The sequence below is a fragment of the Cherax quadricarinatus genome, chromosome 27 (genome assembly GCF_038502225.1).
Source record: "Cherax quadricarinatus isolate ZL_2023a chromosome 27, ASM3850222v1, whole genome shotgun sequence".
In the NCBI taxonomy this organism is placed as follows: domain Eukaryota; kingdom Metazoa; phylum Arthropoda; class Malacostraca; order Decapoda; family Parastacidae; genus Cherax; species Cherax quadricarinatus.
This window is the reverse complement of record NC_091318.1, coordinates 30680402-30699144: the sequence shown is the minus strand read 5'-3', so window position 1 is coordinate 30699144 and position 18743 is coordinate 30680402. Positions and strand designations below refer to the sequence as shown.

Below are 18743 nucleotides of genomic sequence, written 5' to 3'. Positions count from 1 at the left end.
GGGTACCAGCTTGATGGATGGACAAGTAGGGTACCAGCTGGATGGATGGACGAGTAGGGTACCAGCTGAATGGATGGACAAGTAGGGTACCAGCTGGATAGATGGACAAGTAGGGTACCAGCTTGATGGATGGACAAGTAGGGTACCAGCTGGATGGATGGACAAGTAGGGTACCAGCTGGATGGATGGACAAGTAGGGTACCAGCTGGATGGATGGACAAGTAGGGTACCAGCTTGATGGATGGACAAGTAGGGTACCAGCTGGATGGATGGACAAGTAGGGTACCAGCTGGATGGATGGATGGATGAGTAGGGTACCAGCTTGATGGATGGACAAGTAGGGTACCAGCTGAATGGATGGACAAGTAGGGTACCAGCTTGATGGATGGACAAGTAGGGTACCAGCTTGATGGATGGACAAGTAGGGTACCAGCTGGATGGATGGACAAGTAGGGTACCAGCTTGATGGACAAGTAGGGTACCAGCTTGATGGATGGACAAGTAGGGTACCAGCTGGATGGATGGATGAGTAGGGTACCAGCTGGATGGATGGATGAGTAGGGTACCAGCTGGATGGATGGATGAGTAGGGTACCATCTGGATGGATGGATGAGTAGGGTACCAGCTTGATGGATGGACAAGTAGGGTACCAGCTTGATGGATGGACAAGTAGAGTACCAGCTTGATGGACAAGTAGGGTACCAGCTTGATGGATGGACAAGTAGGGTACCAGCTGGATGGATGGATGAGTAGGGTACCAGCTGGATGGATGGATGAGTAGGGTACCATCTGGATGGATGGATGAGTAGGGTACCAGCTTGATGGATGGACAAGTAGGGTACCAGCTTGATGGATGGACAAGTAGAGTACCAGCTTGATGGATGGACAAGTAGGGTACCAGCTGGATGGATGGATGAGTAGGGTACCAGCTGGATGGATGGATGAGTAGGGTACCAGCTTGATGGATGGACAAGTAGGGTACCAGCTGGATGGATGGACAAGTAGGGTACCAGCTTGATGGATGGACAAGTAGGGTACCAGCTGGATGGATGGATGAGTAGGGTACCAGCTTGATGGATGGACAAGTAGGGTACCAGCTTGATGGATGGACAAGTAGGGTACCAGCTGGATGGATGGACAAGTAGGGTACCAGCTTGATGGATGGACAAGTAGGGTACCAGCTGGATGGATGGACGACTAGGGTACCAGCTGGATGGATGGATGACTAGGGTACCAGCTGGATGGATGGATGAGTAGGGTACCAGCTGGATGGATGGATGAGTAGGGTACCAGCTGGATGGATGGAAGAGTAGGGTACCAGCTGGATGGATGGATGAGTAGGATACCAGCTGGATGGATGGATGAGTAGGGTACCAGCTGGATGGATGGATGAGTAGGGTACCAGCTGGATGGATGGATGAGTAGGGTACAAGCTGGATGGATGGATGAGTAGGATACCAGCTGGATGGATGGATGAGTAGGATACCAGCTGGATGGATGGATGAGTAGGGTACCAGCTGGATGGATGGATGAGTAGGATACCAGCTGGATGGATGGATGAGTAGGATACCAGCTGGATGGATGGATGAGTAGGATACCAGCTGGTTGGATGGATGAGTAGGGTACCAGCTGGATGGATGGATGAGTAGGGTACCAGCTGGATGGATGGATGAGTAGGGTACCAGCTGGATGGATGGATGAGTAGGATACCAGCTGGATGGATGGATGAGTAGGGTACCAGCTGGATGGATGGATGAGTAGGGTACCAGCTGGATGGATGGATGAGTAGGGTACCAGCTGGATGGATGGACGAGTAGGGTACCAGCTGGATGGATGGATGAGTAGGATACCAGCTGGATGGATGGATGAGTAGGGTACCAGCTGGATGGATGGATGAGTAGGGTACCAACTGGATGGATGGATGAGTAGGGTACCAGCTGGATGGATGGATGAGTAGGATACCAGCTGGATGGATGGATGAGTAGGGTACCAGATGGATGGATGGATGAGTAGGGTACCAGCTGGATGGATGGACGAGTAGGGTACCAGCTGGATGGATGGATGAGTAGGGTACCAGCTGGATGGATGGACAAGTAGGGTACCAGCTGGATGGATGGATGAGTAGGGTACCAGCTGGATGGATGGACAAGTAGGGTACCAGCTGGATGGATGGATGAGTAGGGTACCAGCTGGATGGATGGATGAGTAGGGTACCAGCTGGATGGATGGATGAGTAGGATACCAGCTGGATGGATGGATGAGTAGGGTACCAGCTGGATGGATGGATGAGTAGGGTACCAGCTGGATGGATGGATGAGTAGGATACCAGCTGGATGGATGGATGAGTAGGGTACCAGCTGGATGGATGGATGAGTAGGGTACCAGCTGGATGGATGGATGAGTAGGATACCAGCTGGATGGATGGATGAGTAGGGTACCAGCTGGATGGATGGATGAGTAGGGTACCAGCTGGATGGATGGATGAGTAGGGTACCAGCTGGATGGACGAGTAGGATACCAGCTTGATGGATGAGTAGGATACCAGCTGGATGGATGAGTAGGATACCAGCTGGATGGATGGATGAGTAGGATACCAGCTGGATGGATGGATGAGTAGGGTACCAGCTGGATGGATGGATGAGTAGGGTACCAGCTGGATGGATGGATGAGTAGGGTACCAGCTTGATGGATGAGTAGGATACCAGCTGGATGGATGAGTAGGATACCAGCTGGATGGATGAGTAGGATGTTATGCAGGTTTCTGCTTAATATTAATGTGAAGAGAGATAGTAATGTAAGATTTTAGTATTGTGAAAAGTACTCCATAATAAATATTATCAGCGCGTTCATGTATACTGTACTGGACATGTGTATTAAACGTGAACACTGAGCGAGACGTGGCGCGTCACTGGGAAGCTGAGCGAGACGTGGCGCGTCACTGGGAAGCTGAGCGAGACGTGGCGCGTCACTGGGAAGCTGAGCGAGACGTGGCGCGTCACTGGGAAGCTGAGCGAGACGTGGCGCGTCACTGGGAAGCTGAGCGAGACGTGGAGCGTCACTTAAGAGCAGTCGCTGGGAAGATGTGCTGAGTAAGTTTTTTTTTTTTTGTAATGCTTAGGCCATAACTTATTGTTGGATTTTTTTGTACTCTTAAGTTGGCCCTAGCACTGGGCTTGGCGCTGGGATTTATGTGGGGGTCCTGTGTGACATGTGGGGGGTCCTGTGTGATATGTGGGGGGCCCTGTGTGATATGTGGGGGGGCCTGTGTGATATGTGGGGGGCCCTGTGTGACATGTGGGCGGCCCTGTGTGATATATGGGGGGCCCGGTGTGATATGTGGGGGGCCCTGTGTGATATATGGAGGGCCTGGTGTGATATGTGGGGGGCCCTGTGTGATATGTGGGGGGGTCTGTGTGATATGTGGGGGGCCCTGTGTGACATGTGGGGCCCTGTGTGATATATGGGGGGCCCGGTGTGATATGTGGGGGGCCCTGTGTGATATGTGGGGGGGGCCTGTGTGATATGTGGGGTAGGGGCCTGTGTGAGTTGTGGCTAGTACAGAAGTAATGTATTTTCCGGTATATAAGGCGCACGACAGAAGGATCATAACGGTAAATCAGTAATCATATTCAGAGGCTAATTACCCTCTTACTTTACGCTAAAGCATAACCCAAATCCTACCCGTGACCCCTGACCTTGAGTATACAAGGCATAGGGTGATTTTTCAAAAACTTGTGGGAAAACTTCTGTGCCGGAAAGTAGAGTGTAGTTTTTTACCTGCAGACTGGAAGCTAACAGAAGGATGGAGGGAAGGGGGTGAAGGTAGGTTTTGTGTCGTATATATCGTTACTGATAATGTATGAATATATTATGAACATAGGTGTAGTTTAGTGGCCTGCATACCTGGTTGTAGCACGATATTCAAGGGAGAAAAAAGGAATGAGTAAAAAGGCAGCAGAGAGTAAATACTTATATTTCTTTCACCAAACAGCAAGCAATGTATGAACAATATGATATGTACAGTAAGGTAACGCAAGCAAGACACGACGAGAACAGTCTTCGACCAGGCTTAGAGGTAAGTCTGCCAATGTTGATTCACTAGTGTCCCACATCCCTTCACAACTCTGGCGGGCTTCCTTGTCATTGACTGGCTGAACCAAGGTGCTAACATAGCGAGGGGAACCCTACTCCTTATACTCTTAGCACCTGGTTCGCTGGTCGGGAGGTCATGCCTATACGAGTGTGTGACATACGCCGAACAAAATGTAACGTACTCTTAGCATGCTACAGTATATTTTTCTAATGGTGAGTTTATATGTCCTTCCAGGTAATCAATCCTAAAGTACTGACCACCTCTTTTAACACTGTGTAGAAGTTTACGAAGCATGAGAGGCTTAGGGTGGTTGATTTTTAACTGATTTTTTATATACCCCTACACAAGGTATTTTAACCCTCTAACCTCCATGTAACTTCGTAACATAGGGTACTAGCTGGATAGATGGTTGAGTAGGGTATCAGCTGGACAGATAGTTGGATGAGTAGAGTACCAGCTGGAAAGATGGATGTATGGGAGTGGGGTACCAGCTGGATAGATGGATAAGTAGAGTACCGCACTGATGGATGAGTTTATAGATAAAGAGCGGAAAATGTAAACTAATAGGTGAGGAAGTGGGTGGGTGTTTGGATAAATGGAAAGATAAGTGAATGATTGGATAAGCATACATCTATATATCAGGCAGCAAGTAGTTCTGTTATAGTGCCTTCGGCCCACAACCAAGAGACCCACATTTAATCCTGGGCAGATGAAGACGAGGGAAGTTCCCCTTGCACCTGCTGCCCCAGTTCACCTAGCAGTAAATAGGTACGTGGAATTAGCGGAGTGTTGTGAATGACATCCTGGGTGAAGGGGAGGAGTACATGTTTGTGAGATAGGTGTAATTCAAAATGATTCACTGTAGCTTCTTTCAGCAACTATGCACTCATCAGAAGTATAATAGCTCCTGACCTTGAAATTCGCTTTCATTCTGAACGGCGCCATAATGTAATTTTTTTTTTCCACCAAGCAATTAAAAACTCTGAAATGGAATGTGATGGTCCCTTCCTCTGGAATATTTACTTCAATGACAAATCTTGCCTTTACTTGACCTAGGTGGTCCTGTCAGTTATCAAGATCCTCAATTTCTTCTGGCAAACAAAATGTCTTTAAAAACCTTTAAAACAGATGTCGGTAACATTACTCTCATGCACAAGACCTATGTTTCCCAGGTCTATCTTATTACAACTTTGTGGAGATAACCGTTATAGCACAAGACGGGCAATCAACAATAGCTTCGCTCTGGCTATACCCTAATCAGGGACATAACTACATCAGCGATCATACATGCCTCGAATGACTCGTTTAGAAAAATTCTCAGTATATGAACAACGGAACAAGAAAGTGAACTGACCAAATAATAACTGACTCAACGTTGGCATAATTATTGTTTAATATTAAAAATATAGACAAACAAATTATCTTTACAATACAAATATTAATAGACCCAAGTTTTGACAAGGGACGATGTAAGGTAACAGTTCTTAGCTTGTCAAATAAGCTCCAGTAAGATAAGAGCTCTAAGCCTGATAAACACAAGCAGCATCTCTGAGCTTAAAGAAATACGAAAGAAAGAGATTCGTAAAAAAAAAAAAATAGAAATTTTGAGGAGTCGATTCCAAAGAAATTGGAAAATGAAAGATGCGTAAAATGAATCCTTTGATGGGAAGAGTGTGAGGGACATGTCTCTGAAGGGAGGGGGGAGAGAAACTGCTGGAAGAGACGTGGAAGGAAGGGGAAACTGGTGTAAGAGACGTGAAGGGAGGGGAGACTCGTGAACACTACATTTATGTTAGACACACCAGCTTAGTAAGTACTACAGCCACGTTAACTTTTTTTAGTAGTCTTAATCCTAGAAGGAGGGAGGGAATCGTATGCGTTTCTGGGAGAGAGGGAGGTAGGACTGATAGGCGTGGGTGGAGGGAGGGAGGAGTAATAGGCGTCGGTGGGAGGGAGGGAGGGAGGAGTAATAGGCGTCGGTGGGAGAGAGGGAGGGAGGGGTGATAAGTGTGTCTGGAGGAAGGGGTGATAGGTGTGGGTGAAGTGGGCGGAGCAGTGAGTTAGTTTAATATGTTTATTATGCACCCCATACCCATCCTGTGGGCGGTAGTCAAAAGATTACAGAGGTACATAATTGGTCCAGGGACTGGACTCCAAAGTTTTGATAGCTGAGCAAGTTACAGAGGTAATGAACTCACAATTTACAAAGGTAATGAACTCACAATTTACAAAGGTAATGAACTCACAATTTACAAAGGTAATGAACTCCAGGTAAGTCTGGTCACAATCATGACAAGTTACAAAGGTATTTACAGATTACAGAGGTACGTAATGGGTCCAGGGACTGGGCCCCCAAAGTTTTGATAGCTGAACTAGGTACAAAGGTAATGAGCTCACAAGTTACAAAGGTAATGAATTCTGTAGAATGGTTACTTACGTTTATACTTTGGCTACAATCATGAACAAATTATAGAGTAATGAGCAATTCACACTTCCACACCCGGTCACAACTGTAATGAGTTATTGGTGCAAATATTGATTGTTGAGTCACACACACCACACACACACACACACACACACTTTAGTTTAATATCTTTATGCACCCCATACCCATCCTGTGGGCGGTAGTCAAAAGATTACAAAGGTACATAATGGGTCCAGTGACTGGACCCCAAAGTTATGATAGCTGAACTAGTTACAAAGGTAATGAACTCCAGGTAGATCTGGTCACTAATCATGGCAAGTTACAGAGGTAATGAATCAGCTTCACTCCTATACATGGTTACAGTCATGAACAAATTACAAAGTAATGAACCATTGATACGTCCACACCTGGTCACAATTGTAATGAGTTATAAATACAAATATTAAGTGGATCATACACCCACACTAGTGCGCGCGCGCACATACACACACGAGGGCGCACGCACGGACATGTGCACACGAGCGTACAAATATATGCATACACACAAGGACGCACACCCACACACACACACCCACACACACACCCACACACACACACACCAACACCCACACACACACACCCTCACACACACCCACACACACACCCTCACACACACACCCACACACACACACACACGCCCCCCCCCCCACACACACACACACACAATGTGGTAATGCTTTATTTACAGCTAGCAAAGTCAGGGTATTTCTCCAGAATGGTCTGCAATATACCACAGTGGATAAAATACTTAGCCATTTCTTGAACACTTCTGAGCGAGTTGTTTCTAAATTCATTAATTTGATCACACTCCAGTACATAATGACGCAATGTGTGACAATAGTCCATCTGGCAAAGTTTACATTTCGTTTGGTCTACATCTGGTGGTGGTGATTTAACCTGCCAAAGATACTTGTAACCCAGCCGGAGCCGGGCAGTAGTGACATCCAAGCGTCTACTTATCTTGTATTCGGTGTATGTCACACACCCACATAGGCTGCCTCCCGACCAGCGGAGCAGGTGCTAAAGATATAATGAACAGGGGCCTTATCGTTATGTCAGTACCTTGATTCAACCAGCCAATTACAAGAAAGCCCGCCAAGGTTGTGAAGCGGTGTGGTACACTCGTGAGTTATAATGTCCTTGGCAGACTTACCTCCACATCTGGTGGCTACGGTTCTCACAGTGTCTCTTGCCTTATTGTACATAGCTGTATATATTATGCATAGGCTGAATATATTTTACATACCAGATTATTTGGCGAAGGAAATACAAACAATTACTCATCTATCTTTTTGCTTGTTCCTAAGTGGTTATTGTGCTACAGCCAGGTGTGCAGAACCGTATACTACACCTGTGCTCGTAATATGGATAAAGAGGGAGGAAGAACTAATAGACCTGAATGAAAAAAAATAATTTATTATTAGTAAAACTGAATGTAACATTGTGTTGATACCTTTTCTTGAGTTAACACACACACACATTATATATATATATATATATATATATATATATATATATATATATATATATATAATGTATGAGAGAGAGAGAGAGAGAGAGGAAACAGAAAGAATGGGGAAGAGGGGCACATGGTGAGAGAGAGAGAGGGGGCGTGTCTGAAAGGATGAAGGGGGTGTGTAGGAGTGAGAGGGAGGGGGTTAAGATAGGCATGTGTTGAGGGAGAACAAGGAGGGGGAGTTCTAGGACATATATAGAGAGGGAAGAACGAGGTGGATGGGTGTTTAAAAGGAAAGTGTGTTTGCAAGAGAGAGGAATGGAGACGAGAGTGTAAGGTACCGATGCGGTGGAAAAACTTACGAGTGAACATCACACCAAACATATCACTGGAGGTGAACATCAAGCACATAACTTGGACAGTGTTTCCCAGGTAGAGAAGAGCCTTCAGTGACCTTAATAATCATTCTGGACGCTATTTACTACAAAATTGACGCTGATCATAGGGCTGAAACTCGGCAAACTTCAGACTTTAGCAACCTGACTAGTACTGGAACAGAAACATGCATTATAATACACATAAGTAAATAAATATATAGACCTTGGAAGAGATGGATCAGGGAAAACTTTATTACGATATATAAGAAACTGAGAAATTCACAGGGTACACAAGGAAACCTTTTTTGAAAAAAAAAAAGATATGGCTGGAAATTACACATAACTGATGCATAGTCATTTTAAAGTACCTGTTCAGTCTCAGAGTGCTAGAAAATGAGGCCTCATCCTGAAGAAACAGGTGGGGTGACTAACCTGGGAGACACAGGTGAGGAGACTGACCTGGGCTGGAGAGGAAGAAGAGGACAAAGGCTGGGGTGAGCAGCGCCGCCGTAAACACTACCCCCAGCCGCCGCCGCAGCATCCTCCCCACACTGACAACACAGAAAAAAGTACATTGTACGTAAATTCAGTTAATGTAAGGACAAGAAACTACGGGACGGAGAGAGAGAAATGGGTCAAATACCTACTGCCCCTGAGGAAGAAGGGGCAGTCACTGATACTGAACTGAAATAAAAGCTGAATGTTAGATGAGTTTCTCTGGTTTTGTGGCTATGGCTTGACATCTGTTACAGAAGTGTAGAACTGTGCTTCTGAATGGATGGGGGTGATGAGATCTGGACTGACTCCACGAATGATTTAATACTGGTGTGTGGGAGTTTAAGGGTGACAAGGAAGATTTAGGGAAGGGGATCTGAGGCTATCGGAGTTAATAGGTAAGGAGAATGTGGGAAATTGTTGGAGAGGATGTACTGAAGAACCTGCTGGTGGAAAGCATGATGAGGGAGGAGGAGGAGGAGGGTGCTGAGTGGTTTGTTCTGTCAGGGTCTGTGGAACTGAAGGATGGGGGTTTGTTTTGTTGGGGGGGGAACAGATTTCTCCTCTGCCCCTCTGTGACTTTCTCTGTCATTTGTGTGTGTGTGTATGTATGTATATATATATATATATATATATATATATATATATATATATATATATATATATATATATATATGTCGTGCCGAATATGTAAAACTGGTCAATTAGCAAGAACTCATTTAAAATTAAGTCCTTTCTAAAATTTTCTCTTATACGTTTAAAGATATGTTTTTTTTCATTAATGTTAATGTAAAAATTTTTAATATTGCACCAAAAGAATCTTAGAAAACTTACATAACCTTATTATAACAAGAACAATTTATTTTAGCCTAACCCAACTAAATATATTTTAATTTGTTTACAGTAATTTAATACTAAACAAACACAGTGAAATATATTTTTTTCGTTAGGCTCAGAATGATTTTGGCGAAATTATTGCATACACGAATTTTCGCTTGTCCTATATGGCAAGATGAGCGTTGCTATTTAAGCCAAGATCGCAAGTTCTGCCAATTCGGCACGACATTATATATATATATATATATATATATATATATATATATATATATATATATATATATATATATATATATATATATATGTATGCATGCATGCAAAGTCATGGAGAAGATTATCAGGAGGAGAGTGGTGGAGCACCTGGAACTGAACAAGATTATAAACAACAACCAGAACGGATTCATGGGGCAAATCCTGTGTCACAAACCTCCTGGAGTTTTATGACAAGGTAACAGAAGACACGAGAGAGAGGGGTGGGTTGATTACATTTTCCTGGACTGCAGGAAGGCCTTCGACACAGTTCCTCACAAGAGATTAGTGCAGAAGCTGGAGGATCAGGCACGTATAACAGGAAGGGCACTGCAATGGATCAGAGAATACCTGACAGGGAGGCAGCAACGAGTCATGGTACGTGATGAGGTATCACAGTGGGCGCCTGTGACGAACGGGGTCCCACAGGGGTCAGTCATAGGACCAGTGCTATTTTTTATGTATGTGAATGACATGATGGAAGGGATAGACTCTGAAGAGTCCCTGTTCGTAGATGATGTGAAGCTAATGAGAAGGATTAAAATGGATGAGGATCAGGCAGGACTACAAAGAGACCTGGACAGGCTGGACACGTGGTCCAGCAACTGGCTTCTCGAATTCAACCCAGCCAAATGCAAAGTCATGAAGATTGGGAAAGGGGAAAGAAGACCGCAGACAAAGTATTGGCTAGGTGGACAAAGACTGCAAACCTCACTCAAGGAAAAAGATCTTGGGGTGACCTGGCCTGGTGGTTAACGCTCTCGCTTCACACGGTGAGGGCCTGGGTTCGATTCCCAGCCAGAGTAGAAACATTGGACGTGTTTCTTTCCACCTGTTGTCTATGTTCCCCATCAGTAAAATGGGTACTTGGGTGTTAGTCGACTGGTGTGGGTCGCATCCTGGGACACTGACCTAAGGAGGCCTGGTCACAGACCGGGCCGCGGGGGCGTTGACCCCCGGAATTCTCTTCAGGTAAACTTCAGGTTTCAGGACCATAACACCGAGCACGTCTCCGGAGGCACACATCAACCAGATAACTGCTACAGCATATGGGCGCCTGGGAAACCTGAGAACAGCGTTCCGATACCTCAGTAAGGAATCGTTCAAGACACTATACACTGTGTACGTCAGGCCCAAACTGGAGTATGCAGCACCAGTTTGGAACCCACACCTGGTCAAGCACGTCAAGAAATTAGAGAAAGTGCAAAGGTTTGCAACAAGGCTAGTTCCGGAGCTCAGGGGAATGTCCTACGAAGAAAGGTTGAGGGAAATCGGACTGACGACACTGGAGGACAGGAGGGTCAGGGAAGACATGATAACATACAAAATAATGCGTGGAATAGACAAGGTAGACAGAGACAGGATATTCCAGAGAGGGGACACAGAAACAAGGGGTCACAATTGGAAGCTGAAGACTCAGACGAGTCACAGGGATGTTAGGAAGTACTTCTTCAGTCACAGAGTTGTCAGGAAGTGGAATAATCTAGCAAGTGATGTAGTGGAAGCAGGAACCATTCATAGCTTTAAGACGAGGTATGACAAAGCTCAGGAAGCAGAGAGAGCGAGAGGACCTAGTAGCGATCAGTGAAGAGGCGGGGCCAGGAGCCGAGTCTCGACCCCTGCAACCACAATTAGGCGAGTACAATTAGGTGAGGACACACACACACACACACACACACACACACAAGACCTCTTCATAGTTATCTATTTGAGCTTCCAGAGGATATAAGTGCTGAGCTACAGCTCGTGGTCCCGTCTATTAGCTGTTCCTCTCTCAATCTTTCCACATAGCTCATTCTCAAGTGCCAGTCTTCAGATTCTTCTTTGTACTCTCTCAAGCTACATTTTGTGTGTTTTTGCTAGGGTGGCTTTCACAGCGGCACCGCATATTAAAGAAAGAGTTCCGTGTATGAAGTATAGTGTGTTTTGAGTGCCTAAGTTCCCGAAAATCACTTTTAGCTTTGCAAGCTTAGCCTGTGCTGATGTTATTCTGTTTCTGTCTCAGGAGACAGGTTTGAGGTAATGGTTGTTACAACATAGGTCCCAACACTGATCTCGACGGAACATCACAAGTTAATCTTCCATCAACAGTCTTCATCCCTTAAAGTGGCTCCTTGTTTCGTTACTTAAGTATTCTTTTATCCATGTTAATTTCTTTCCTTTTACCCCGACTGGCTTCTCCAATTTACCGAGGAGACTTTTAGTTGGGGCTGAATCAAAAGCCTAACAGTTTAGAAATGTGAAGTCATGTCTAACCTCAGGTGTGTGTGTGTTTCTCTTCCTGTTAAATTTCTGAAGGCCTCAAATTATGCAGTATTTCTATACAGGAACTTCCCTGCCAACACCCTGACCCCCCTTCCTCCCCAGTTTTCTAATAAAGTCCAGATCTTGACCGCCATTCCGTTTTCTGTGTGCAAATGAAGTTTCACCTGTGACCGCTAAGCTAATACCGAGATGCTGGGTCAAAGTATTTTACCAACTGGAGTTAAATATTTTCCTGGACGTCACGGTCAGCAACATCAAGTAACAGTAACACCATCAGACGCAGCATGACGCAACAACAGCTATAGTATTAACATTAGCAGCAACAGCAGAATCAACATTATGAACTCAAGCAGTAGTATCAGCAAAAGGAATCAGTATCAGTTTGCAGATACTATATACCAGTGGCTAACTATCCACTAGCTTACCAGTGCTATATACCAGTGGCTAACTATCCACTAGCTTACCAGTGCTATATACCAGTGGCTAACTATCCACTAGCTTACCAGTGTTATCTATATACCAGTGGCTAACTATCCACTAGCTTACCAGTGTTATATACCAGTGGTTAATCATCCAATAGTTTACCAGTGCTATCTATATACCAGTGGTTAACCATCCACTAGCTTTCCAGTGTTATCTATACACCAGTGGTTAACCATCCACTAGATTACCAGTGTTATCTATATACCAGTGGTTAACCATCCACTAGCTTTCCAGTGTTATCTATACACCAGTGGTTAACCATCCACTAGATTACCAGTGTTATCTATATACCAGTGGTTAACCATCCACTAGCTTACCAGTGTTATCTATATACCAGTGGTTAACCATCCACTAGATTACCAGTGTTATCTATATACCAGTGGTTAACCATCCACTAACTTACCAGTGTTATCTATATACCAGTGGTTAACCATCCACTAACTTACCAGTGTTATCTATATACCAGTGGTTAACCATCCACTAACTTACCAGTGTTATCTATATACCAGTGGTTAACCATCCACTAACTTACCAGTGTTATCTATATACCAGTGGTTAACCATCCACTAACTTACCAGTGTTATCTATATACCAGTGGTTAACCATCCACTAACTTACCAGTGTTATCTATATACCAGTGGTTAACCAGTGGTTAACCATCCACTAACTTACCAGTGTTATCTATATACCAGTGGTTAACCATCCACTAACTTACCAGTGTTATATACCAGTGGTTAACCATCCACTAACTTACCAGTGTTATCTATATACCAGTGGTTAACCATCCACTAACTTACCAGTGTTATATACCAGTGGTTAACCATCCACTAACTTACCAGTGTTATATACCAGTGGTTAACCATCCACTAGATTCATTAGTATAATATTGTCGGATGAATGATCTCGATCTTTTATATGTTCTTTAAATTATACGATGTTCCTGCAGTATTTTGTATCTAGGACTCATTTTGAATTTTTCATTCAATCCCTGAGCAGCTGGAATTTGTCAATGTTATTATTAATATTATAATCATAACTAAGCGCTAAACCCAAAAGGGTCATAGTGTCAATATTAAACACTGATAAACAATGCCCAATTTAATACTGTTTTTCATTATCTACTTGCAATTTTTCCGTGTCGTCTACCGAGACAACTGGCATGCTTATTTTATTCTATTCCACAAAGGATGATGCAAAATTGTAGCTAGTGTTTTTATGTCTTCTATAAGGATGAGAAGCAGTAAAGGTGCTAGGACCCTGCCTTGGGGTACTTAACTTGTTGTTATTGCTTAGGCTAGATTCTGCTGTGACTACTATGTGTTCTATTGATACAAAACTGAATATCATTTTCCAACTTTTCCTGTTATACACAGCTATTGACCTTACTGCACGTGTTTTTACTCCATGATCGCATTTGTCAAATGTTTTAGCGAAATCTTTGTAGATCACACCTGCGATTTGGCCTTCTTTCAAAGCGTCCGTATTTTTGTCATAATGATCTAGTAGTCATGATATCCATGTTGTCTTGAGTTGTGTAGATCTTGCAGTTCCTTAAATTAGTAATCTGTCGCCTGACCACTGTTTCAAAGGCTACTGTTTGATGATACTGCTGTTTGTCAGTAATTCTTCGTCAAAGTTCTGCCGTGTCCTTTCTGCAGACGAGCTGTCTGCACTTTTTACGTCCTCTAGGATTTTACTTTGATCTAAGCTGCTCCTCTAAAGAATACCAGGTGCTCGAGCTAGTGACACTTTACACCATAAAATACCAGGTGCTCGAGCTAGTGACACTTTACACCATAAAATACCAGGTGCTCGTGCTAGTGACACTTTACACCATAAAATACCAGGTGCTCGAGCAAGTGACACTTTACACCATAAAATACCAGGTGCTCGAGCTAGTGACACTTTACACCATAAAATACCAGGTGCTCGAGCTAGTGACACTTTACACCATAAAATACCAGGTGCTAGTGCTAGTGACACTTTACACCATAAAATACCAGGTGCTCGCACTAGTGACACTTTACACTATAAAATACCAGGTGCTCGCACTAGTGACACTTTACACCATAAAATACCAGGTGCTCGCACTAGTGACACTTTACACTATAAAATACCAGGTGCTCGCACTAGTGACACTTTACACCATAAAATACCAGGTGCTCGCACTAGTGACACTTTACACCATAAAATACCAGGTGCTCGAGCTAGTGACACTTTACACCATAAAATACCAGGTGCTCGTGCTAGTGACACTTTACACCATAAAATACCAGGTGCTCGAGCTAGTGACACTTTACACCATAAAATACCAGGTGCTCGAGCTAGTGACACTTTACACCATAAAATACCAGGTGCTCGAGCTAGTGACACTTTACACCATAAAATACCAGGTGCTTGTGCTAGTGACACTTTACACCATAAAATACCAGGTGCTTGTGCTAGTGACTTTACACCATAAAATACCAGGTGCTCGTGCTAGTGACACTTTACACCATAAAATACCAGGTGCTCGTGCTAGTGACACTTTACACCATAAAATACCAGGTGCTTGTGCTAGTGACACTTTACACCATAAAATACCAGGTGCTCGCACTAGTGACACTTTACACCATAAAATACCAGGTGCTCGTGCTAGTGACACTTTACACCAGAAACTACCAGGTGCTCGCGCTAGTGACACTTTACACCATAAAATACCAGGTGCTCGTGCTAGTGACACTTTACACCATAAAATACCAGGTGCTCGCGCTAGTGACACTTTACACCATAAAATACCAGGTGCTTGTGCTAGTGACACTTTACACCATAAAATACCAGGTGCTCGAGCTAGTGACACTTTACACCATAAAATACCAGGTGCTCGAGCTAGTGACACTTTACACCATAAAATACCAGGTGCTTGTGCTAGTGACACTTTACACCATAAAATACCAGGTGCTCGTGCTAGTGACACTTTACACCATAAAATACCAGGTGCTCGTGCTAGTGACACTTTACACCATAAAATACCAGGTGCTCGAGCTAGTGACACTTTACACCATAAAATACCAGGTGCTCGAGCTAGTGACACTTTACACCATAAAATACCAGGTGCTCGCACTAGTGACACTTTACACCATAAAATACCAGGTGCTCGTGCTAGTGACACTTTACACCATAAAATACCAGGTGCTCGAGCTAGTGACACTTTACACTATAACACTTTACACCATAAAATACCAGGTGCTCGTGCTAGTGACACTTTACACCATAAAATACCAGGTGCTCGAGCTAGTGACACTTTACACCATAAAATACCAGGTGCTCGCGCTAGTGACACTTTACACCATAAAATACCAGGTGCTCGTGCTAGTGACACTTTACACCATAAAATACCAGGTGCACGCGCTAGTGACACTTTACACCATAAAATACCAGGTGCTCGTGCTAGTGACACTTTACACCATAAAATACCAGGTGCTCGAGCTAGTGACACTTTACACTATAACACTTTACACCATAAAATACCAGGTGCTCGCACTAGTGACACTTTACACCATAAAATACCAGGTGCTCGCGCTAGTGACACTTTACACCATAAAATACCAGGTGCTCGAGCTAGTGACACTTTACACCATAAAATACCAGGTGCTCGTGCTAGTGACACTTTACACTATAACACTTTACACCATAAAATACCAGGTACTCGTGCTAGTGACACTTTACACTATAACACTTTACACCATAAAATACCAGGTGCTCGTGCTAGTGACACTTTACACCATAAAATACCAGGTGCTCGTGCTAGTGACACTTTACACCATAAAATACCAGGTGCTCGTGCTAGTGACACTTTACACCATAAAATACCAGGTGCTCGTGCTAGTGACACTTTACACCATAAAATACCAGGTGCTCGTGCTAGTGACACTTTACACCATAAAATACCAGGTGCTCGCGCTAGTGACACTTTACACCATAAAATACCAGGTGCTCGCGCTAGTGACACTTTACACCATAAAATACCAGGTGCTCGCGCTAGTGACACTTTACACCATAAAATACCAGGTGCTCGCACTAGTGACACTTTACACCATAAAATACCAGGTGCTCGTGCTAGTGACACTTTACACCATAAAATACCAGGTGCTCGTGCTAGTGACACTTTACACCATAAAATACCAGGTGCTCGAGCTAGTGACACTTTACACCATAAAATACCAGGTGCTCGTGCTAGTGACACTTTACACCATAAAATACCAGGTGCTCGCAAAAGTGACACTTTACACCATAAAATACCAGGTGCTCGCAAAAGTGACACTTTACACTATAAAGTTTCGCCTGCATTCCAGGGAATACAAATCAAGGGACTTCAACTGTTCCCAATAATTTATGTGCTTTATCGTACTTGTGTGCCGTGAAAGTTCTTTGTACACTCTCCAGGTTAGGAATTTCACCTGCCTTGAAGGGGGCAGTTAGTGTACAGCAGTATTCCAGCCTAGAGAAAACAGTGGTCCAGTAGCTGGGACAGAGACTTGTGTCTATGTCGAAAATTATTTATACAGTGGACAGAGGTAGTGAATAACTGTCCGAAGCTTCAACTCTCTCTCTTTCTTCCTATTACATCACTGGGTAAAATTTTTTGAGCTTTTGCTCTGTAGTTTACAGTTTCCTCTCTCTCTCATTAGCTGTTGTGCGGTGTACATCCTGGCCAGTAACTGTTTTGCACACGTGTGCATGTGTACTCATGTTCGCGTGCGTACAGTCTGTGTACGTGTACGTATGCTCGCGTGCGTGTTGCTTAGCAACCATCATGTACTGACCATGTGACCCACCAGTGTATTGTTCTCCACTTAGGAAGGAAGAGGGCGAGAAACAGGAAGAAAGCGAGAGGGAAAGGAATAGAGACGACGTGATGAAAAGCAACAGGGAAGGAGTTACACATGAAGCCAAAATAAATAAAATTGTTCATACCACCACCACTTCACCCACAAAACATCATTTCACCCACAACACATCATTTCACCCACAACACATCACTTCACCCACAACACATCATTTCACCCACAACACATCACTTCACCCACAACACATCACTTCACCCACAACACATCACTTCACCCACAACACATCACTACGCCCACAACACATCACTACGCCCACAACACCTCACCTACAAATTGATCACTCCCATGACATGATATTGGGGTCAGTAATAGTGTTGGATCATGCAGGTAAACACCCTTGAACCTGCCTTCTCTTCTTGATATCTTCCTCCCTCCGGACTTCTCTCTCCTTGCCCAACTCAGCCAGCCAGACTCTCTCCCTCCTTACCTTTTCATTTCTCTCTCCCCCCCCCCCCTTTTTTTTTTACAAAAGTGATCTACAATAAACTAGGAGTTCCTCCATTTATAAATTAATATACCTTATCATATATCATATTTAAAAATTTTGCATTAGCACTATATTATATAGTCATTTTGAAGCTTAATATTAATGTGGGTGTATATAGGGCCCAGGGTGAGGTTGGTGCCAGGGTGGGCCAGAGCTTTCATTACTCACTTGACAAGATTTCTTTAATGCATATGCTGCAAGAATCTGTTCTAAATACGAGGCATTCAAAGCATGAGAATATTATGGAGCAGTTTCATGATACCTGTCAGTGTTTCAGGATAATAGATATCTTCTGTTTTTCCACGAAACTGAGAAGGCAGAAAAGACTAGACCATCTTTCCTTCCCAGGACCAGATCAACTAGTCTGTGATGGCTAGGTAGGTCTGCAGGCCGCGGGTTGTGCGTGTATTGCTTAAACAAGATATCACAAAAAAATCCAGCCCTCAGATCGGGCTCACCCGGTTACTGGTGCCACACAGTACAGAGGTTCAGTCAGTGGCTGGTGCCACACAGTACAGAGATTCAATCAGTGACTGGTGCCACACAGTACAGAGATTCAATCAGTGACTGGTGTCACACAGTACAGAGGTTCAGTCAGTGACTGGTGCCACACAGTACAGAGGTTCAGTCAGTGACTGGTGCCACACA

At 44.1% G+C, this 18743-nt stretch overlaps 1 protein-coding gene across 7 annotated transcripts in view; it reads right to left on the bottom strand.

Annotated features, from left to right (window-relative positions):
• Mgat4a (alpha-1,3-mannosyl-glycoprotein 4-beta-N-acetylglucosaminyltransferase a) overlaps positions 1-18743 on the bottom strand; it is a 235277-nt gene that overhangs the window by 157652 nt on the left and 58882 nt on the right. For all 7 annotated transcript variants that reach the window (XM_070089214.1, XM_070089210.1, XM_070089213.1 and 4 more), the window contains exon 2: positions 8850-8941. In XM_070089214.1, coding sequence (XP_069945315.1) covers positions 8850-8931 — 82 coding nt within the window. In that variant the 5' untranslated portion in view covers positions 8932-8941. The remainder of the gene's footprint in view (positions 1-8849; positions 8942-18743) is intronic.